Source organism: Populus trichocarpa, chromosome 3, assembly GCF_000002775.5.
Source record: "Populus trichocarpa isolate Nisqually-1 chromosome 3, P.trichocarpa_v4.1, whole genome shotgun sequence".
Taxonomy (NCBI): domain Eukaryota; kingdom Viridiplantae; phylum Streptophyta; class Magnoliopsida; order Malpighiales; family Salicaceae; genus Populus; species Populus trichocarpa.
The window spans coordinates 17,257,075-17,263,682 of record NC_037287.2 but is presented as its reverse complement, the minus strand read 5'-3'; the positions used below and the strand labels follow the sequence as shown (position 1 = coordinate 17,263,682).

Here is a 6,608-nt window from a genome sequence, read left to right as displayed (position 1 = left end):
TTTTTCAATCTTCTATGGCTTTTCATTCAAAAGCATGGTTTCAAAGTATTTATTAATATTTAAAAACTAATATCACTCACAAATGATCTTACAGTTATTTTAAAAATCTATAATTTTATAACTTTTGACCACGATTGAAGAAAAAAAAGGAAAAGTCATATATATAAAAAATAAGAATTACAAAAAATTAAAACGCTGTCATTTCGTAAAAGTCATCTTCGTTTTAATTGTTCTGTTAATTGACCCACTGTGTTCACTCCAATAACCTAGATCTTTTATCGGGTAACGGGTAAGATTCTGAACCGAATTTGAACATGCACACGCACCGATTCAGAACTCCTACAGTTACCACAAGACGGTGCTAGGTCTACACCATCACCCCCTCCCTGCCTTGTTTAAACCACCGCCACCGATCCGAAAATAAAAATAACGCGAAAACCTCACTCGTCGGAGTTTAATATTTACCGCCACCGTCGTTGATTGCAGGGAGGAGAAAGAATGGAGAACAGTTTCAGAGACCGAGTTGATAAAATCTTCGGCTCTCTCACGCCCTCTTCTTCGTCTAAACCAGAACCTTCTTCGTCTAAACCACAACCTTCTTCGTCTCTCCAATCAGGTTTATGGTCTCTCACCGACGATGCGATCGAGAGGAAAGAGTGGAAGAGAGACGCTTCTTCTCTCTCTGCATCCTTCGATAGAGACGAAATACCCTGCGCCGCGTCTTTTGACAAGTTAAAAAAGGGGAGGAAAAAGAAGAACTTTGAGCTTGATGATGACATGGATGAGCTTGATGATGACGAAGACGATGGAGAGTTGAACCGGTCGGAAGATGGTTTGGAGGATTGGGAGATTCGATCCTCGATTGGTTTGGACCCTACTCTTGATAATGAGGTAGAGATTTTCCCTTCAGTCTGTCGTGTTTTTGTTATCAATTTTCTTGATTTGCTCTTCTTAGACATCAGAGCTACGGAATTTGCTTGCTTTATTTTCTTCCCATTAACAAATTAGTTTAGGCATCCTAGAAAGTTTTGAGAAGACAAATGTGACAATGCAAAAATTCTGGCTATTAAAATTTCAATAACTGGAAACAGTATATCTTTGGATTTGTAGGCTTGGCATGATACTAGATCGAGTAGATTGCATTGCTCATGTATTCATTTTAGTAGAGCATAAATTTTAGGTTGAAAATTTTGGTCAGATTCTTATTTTGCATAGCATTATTTCGTGTGTGCGTGTGCGTTTATTGTTTCTTCTTCTTTGGCATGGGCGGCGAATGATGATCGAGGGACACTATGTTATTACTCTGTCACATGTGAAGAGAGCTCGGATTAGGCTAAGAGGCTGATTTTTTATTTTGATTTTGAAAACCATGATCCCTATTAATGGAATCCCACTGAACACACTTTCTAGTCTGTTCAATATTTCCTTCTTTTTTATCCCTTCCAATTCTAAGAAATACAAAAGAACTTCTGATGCTTTAATAAAACTGTCAATTCTGCTTCGAGGTGAAACATACCGTGTAGGTGAATGAAGAAGTCAGAGTATCTTCATATGAAACAATCCCTAGAAAGCTCTCTAGGATAACCAGAAGGATGGAAAGCCTTTCCCCTAGTAGGAGTCTTAGGTTATGTATCAAATTCCTAGACTGGGAAGTCTGAAACTCCTGAATCTATTATATTTAGATGATTATGAATTGTTGGATTGTGAAAAGAAGAGAGACTAGAACTAATTTTATTCCTATACTTCACCGTCTTTCCTTAGATCTACTTGGTTTCTTTCTTGCTTAGCTGTGACCTTTAACGGAGGCTGACATATTACTGGTTTCAACTGATGCAGGAGGAGGAAGATGAGTATGATAAAGTGGCTGAGGGAAGAGAAAATGCTGGAGAGCGCATGTATATGAAGGATGTTACTGATCAAGGGTCTTATTTAAACTATTACAATGTGATTTCCAAGTCATTACATGCTAATAGGGATTCACGTGCCAATCACCTGGCAGCAGAAATTAGGCTGCAAGAAGATCAAGTTGAAGCTCAAACACTAAATTCTCACAATGATTGTGATAAAGCTATAGAATGCCAGGCAAAGGCATCCAACGAATGTGGTGGTGGGCAACTGAAGTCTATATTGAAAAGGAAACAGTATAATTCAGATTTCAAGTCATGCAAACGTGTCAGGTTTGAACCTGGTTGTGGAACTGTACATAAAGAAGAAGCATCGGTAGAAATTCAAGACATTTCCATCAACACCTCTTCAGCAAATGATTTGGTTTCAGAAGATCGATCCTTCACTGTTCAGAATGCTCCTGGAGTTCCAGATTATTTAAGGAATCCTTCAAAGTATACCCGTTACAGTTTTGATCCATCCACTGAAGTTGATGAAAAATCCAATACTCGAGCTTATATGGACTTTAGTAAGCTGGTCAAACATTCTAAATCCACAGAATCAGAGCTGGAGGAAGCTTCATCTGATCTTCCAAAATCGGTGACCTTTATCCCAAAGAAAAAGGCAGATGAAATAAAAGCTGTAACTAGTGACAGCATGGTTAAGCAGGATAAGGGACATCATAACGATCACCATGCGTATGCCCCAAACTTCCCTATTAGCATTGCAGCTGGGGAATCCCAAGAGTCTGAAGCTGGTGCTGTGGCGGAAAATGAACCAGAAAGAAATATCGTAGACAGAAATAATAGTTCCCATAAACCTGCTCGCAGGTATCGAACAAAGTCAAGCTCGGATGACTTTGATCCTTGATATATTTTGAGGTTTCTGCAGTCCTACTTACTAGATTTCACGAAAGAAATCTCATTGCACTTTCTTATTACCGACCTTATGCCTCCATAGAACCCTGTTTCCAGCAAGTTTTGGGCTGGCTTTTTTTCTACTACTATGCAGGTTATCATGAAAATTTGGTTCATACTGTAAAAGAAGGGGATAGTTAAGTATTTGCGTTTCCCCTTGAATGAACTCCCAAATTATTATTGTACAGGAGCGGATCTCTTCGCTTGATTTATGTTGTTCTGTTGGAATGAAGCTCCTGCATCAGCAGATTGCAGGTGTCGTCTGCCAAGCTTGTTTTTATCCGTTGTTTTTATTTCTTGATGATCTGTAAAATCTCTGCAATCCGACATGTTAGATTTCTGCATAGAAATCTCATTTTGTTTTCCATAGTGACTTCATGCAATTCTCCTTAGTTTTGTTTCACACGATTCCAAGCCTGGCTGCTTTCCCTATTATGCAGGTTTGTATGATAATGAAGATTTGGTTTACAACATATATGATATCACAACTCATAATGTGCAGAAGCAAACTCACATTTCATTATTTGGTTTATGCATGTCATGATGGAAATTCAGCTTCGACGAGTACATTTGTTAATGTTGCTGCATCACCAAGTTGCAGATGTCGTTCAAGCTTGGGTGGTGCCATTTTTTGCACTAGTGTGAGAATGTATGCTCCTTGTCAGTTTAAATTTTCTGGTAGCTCTTCTGGATCGAAAACCATGGCTTGCGTTTTCTATTCATTGGCACCTAGGAATAACAGGAATCTCACTCGACTTGTGAAAAATAGCAAAATGCTTTTTCGAAAATTAGCAATATATTCCATCGACAGTGGCCATCTGGACCTTGTAGATATCAGAAAATACCGTATCACAATTGATTTACAAGCATCGGTAGAGGGCCAAAAATTCGAAACAAATATTACTTCGACAATTTACATAGAGTGGAGGCATTGAAAGGCCTGTACGAGGAACTTGTCCATTTAAATGACAATAGAGATCGCAATGCATGTAAGGAATGGCCTTCTGTAGCTTAAAATAACGAGTAACCTGTACAAATCCCCAAACATCCAAGTCATAACAATAAAGAAGCAGAAATGTGGTGGTGTATATGCTTATCTCTGAGTTTATTATCTACCCAAGGACCCTATGGCCTATAATGGCACTGGAGCCCAAAAAGGTGGGGAACTGTAAGGAAAAATAGTAAAAAAAAAAAAAAACAAGGTGTGAAATGAGGTCCTAAGATAAATCATCAAAATCAATTCACCAATACTTCACCCCCCAGCTAAATCTATGGAACTAGGAACTTTGTTATGTACACATCACCTATCTGGCTTTAGCTACAACTTATCAGCTATTTTCCCAAGGGCATCCGCAAGCTTATTAAGAACAGCAACCAAGCCATCTGCATGGTCCTTCCTCTGCTCCCGGTCCAACTGAAAATTGGTGTTCTGAGCTTCAAGCTGAGCGGTCAGCATCTTGCCATTCCTTTCCAAGACATGAATCAAATGGCTATGTGAGCTGATGGTTTCCTCACCCCCATCTATTGCAAACCGTTTTCGTTTCCGATCCTCATGTGAAGCAGAACCCATCTCAGGATTTGTAGAAGGTCTCTTATCATTTAGTGAACCTGCAACGTGCAAAAAAAGATGAGCACATTTCTCTGCATGTAAAACAGGTCTACGGTGAAGTTTCAAAGACCAAGCCAAGATGCAAAATGGTTAATCACCAACTTTTTCTCAAAACCAGCAAGAGAAAAAAACCCTGAAAGTTTCATACAAATATACATCAGTGCTGCTCAATTGACTATTTTGATCATCGAAGCAGCTCAGTTCCGGGGAATGGAAAAATATACAGCGCTCTAACCTACACACTGGTGCAGGTACACAAACTCTAAACAAGGAAGTCGATTTTTTTTGACAGACTACGGTTGTAAAAGAACCACTTTCTATATTGAAACAAGAATTCCACAGAAACTTTCCCGGTAATAAAACTTCACGATATATAATGCAATTAGTTGTGACAGCACAACTGAAAATTAGTAGGCAACACAAATGACATGAATTAAAGGCAGATTGTGACAAACTGATCTAAAAGTCAACTCGAAGTCCGAGAAGACACTAAAGATCACGGGGTCACAATCCAGCCATGACTCTTATTCCACATGGTCATTATTTTTTCATTTGAAACAACCATCCCTGTTCAGGTATTCGTCACAAAGAGTCTGCTACGTATTCATTCACATAAAACATAGTGACTCGAAAAAAGAAGAAGTCCTTGCTGAAGTACATCTAAGATTTAATTAGCGCTCGTCCTAACCACATAGTCCGGTGGAAGGCTGGAGCTACGACTCCACCTCCACCTCACACTCAATCATGAATAAACTTGCAGTAAGATCAGTGATTCCATAAAAGAATATGGATTGAGAAAGAAGCACAAAAATCTAACATATGCCAATATGAAAAATAAACAACCATCAGACCAGAGCATTCATTACCTTGAGCTTGACTTGCTTGTGGAGCTGGTTGGTACTGTTTCTCTGTACACGACAAGAAGCCAAACAAAGAGCTAAATCAGCAACTATATCATTTCCCCCGGTTAAAAACTGACAATCTGAAATCTTTGTTATGGATAATAAAAAAATAGAAAAGAAAAGGTTTTTTTTTTTTTTATAAAAAAAAGTCCACACAAAATGGCCCGTCTTAAAATCCTACCGCCAACTTCATAGCATCATCATCTACCACTAAAAATCTCAAATCTTTAGTAACCAAACAAAATTTACAGAACCAAAACCACAATTATTATATAAACCCAGAAACCTCGAATTTCCAAAAAAAAAAAACCCTCCAACACCAAAAAAATTACCTGAAATCGGCGTCGGAATAGCAACCGCCGCCTTTATCGGCTGCAACTCCTTAACTACCGCCTCCGGACTCCTTCCTCCTTCCTCTTGCTCAAAATCCGAAAACAACCCATCCTCCGCCGCTGCACTCCGTCCACTATCAAAAACCACCCCCTCCGCTATTGTCTCCGCCTCTACCGCCGCCGAAGATGGCGCCAAAGCTAGTGCCAATCCCTGGACCGTACCACCACCACCATCGAGTATATCATAGACCTCCCTATCAAAAAACCCAGGTAACTTCTTTTCCCTTCTCAAATCATTCCTCATGAACCAAAACGACTCCGTTTCATCTCTTATTGAAGCCTCCCATTCCTTTATCTTCTTATAATCACCAGCTAAATTGCTCCATCTTTTGCGACACTGAACCGGTCCCCGGTTCACCCCATGTTTTTTACAGTAAGTAGATACTGAAGCCCATTTTGGTTCCACTTGACCCGGCCCGATGCCCATACCCGACGCCCGACCTCTTCGGACTCTGTTTTCTGCCACTCTCTTGCCCTGTATGAGTACTAGGATTTCTTGCCGGGTCCAACGAGGGAGTCTCGGTGCTTTGTTCCCGTCATCTCCGCCGTCACGGATGCTGGTGTCAACGCCGTTAGTTCTTTCGCCGTCAACGGAGTTTTGAGTTGGGGTTAAGTTTAATTGCTGCTCTAGAGCCATAATTAAAGAAAATAATGAAAGATGTATTTTTTTTTCTTATAATTTCTCGAAAGGCACGTGACTTAACGGAGGGTGGGGAAGTAACGGCGTTCTAAGGAAGAGCCGTTACGGCGTTTAGAGGAGGAGGGGTCATCAATCGCTCATCCTCCCCGTAATAACAGAATTGAGAGGAGAGAAACTGAGAGAGAGGTTTTTTGCGTTACGGGATTGGTGTGGTACTTTTCTCCCTCCCTCTTCTCTCTCTCTCTCTCTCTCTCTCTTAATTTT

General features: G+C 40.0%; 2 protein-coding genes across 5 annotated transcripts; one reads left to right on the top strand and one right to left on the bottom strand.

The window, feature by feature from the left end:
* The first annotated feature begins 235 nt into the window (after window positions 1-235).
* On the top strand, window positions 236-3,204 carry LOC7481180 (uncharacterized). Its single transcript, XM_002304606.4, has 2 exons — window positions 236-891; window positions 1,837-3,204. The coding sequence occupies exons 1-2, from the start codon at window positions 499-501 to the stop codon at window positions 2,752-2,754; spliced, it is 1,311 nt and encodes a 436-aa protein (XP_002304642.3). The 5' UTR covers window positions 236-498; the 3' UTR covers window positions 2,755-3,204.
* A 585-nt stretch (window positions 3,205-3,789) lies between these two features.
* Window positions 3,790-6,608, bottom strand: LOC7481179 (trihelix transcription factor ASR3). 4 transcript variants are annotated; one of them, XM_024597249.2, is made up of 3 exons: window positions 5,645-6,608; window positions 5,262-5,318; window positions 3,790-4,409 (listed from the first exon to the last, which is right to left on the bottom strand). In XM_024597249.2, the coding sequence occupies exons 1-3, from the start codon at window positions 6,339-6,341 to the stop codon at window positions 4,120-4,122; spliced, it is 1,044 nt and encodes a 347-aa protein (XP_024453017.1). In that variant the 5' UTR covers window positions 6,342-6,608; the 3' UTR covers window positions 3,790-4,119. The 4 variants fall into 4 exon arrangements, with proteins under 4 accessions (XP_024453017.1, XP_024453016.1, XP_006385878.1 ...); XM_024597248.2 differs by having other exon boundaries at window positions 3,790-4,442; window positions 5,277-5,318; XM_006385816.3 differs by having other exon boundaries at window positions 5,277-5,318; window positions 5,645-6,606.

What these genes read in the sequence shown, in the direction of transcription:
- LOC7481180 (XM_002304606.4), top strand. Translation starts at nt 499, where the DNA reads ATGGAGAACAGTTTCAGAGACCGAGTTGATAAAATCTTCGGCTCTCTC. An exon ending in ACCCTACTCTTGATAATGAG is followed by an intron (nt 892 to 1,836) that starts GTAGAGATTTTC and finishes CAACTGATGCAG; the next exon opens with GAGGAGGAAGATGAGTATGA.
- LOC7481179 (XM_024597248.2), bottom strand. Translation starts at nt 6,341, where the DNA reads ATGGCTCTAGAGCAGCAATTAAACTTAACCCCAACTCAAAACTCCGTT. An exon ending in TATTCCGACGCCGATTTCAG is followed by an intron (nt 5,319 to 5,644) that starts GTAATTTTTTTG and finishes TGTCGTGTACAG; the next exon opens with AGAAACAGTACCAACCAGCT. An exon ending in ACAAGCAAGTCAAGCTCAAG is followed by an intron (nt 4,443 to 5,276) that starts GTAATGAATGCT and finishes TTTTACATGCAG; the next exon opens with AGAAATGTGCTCATCTTTTT.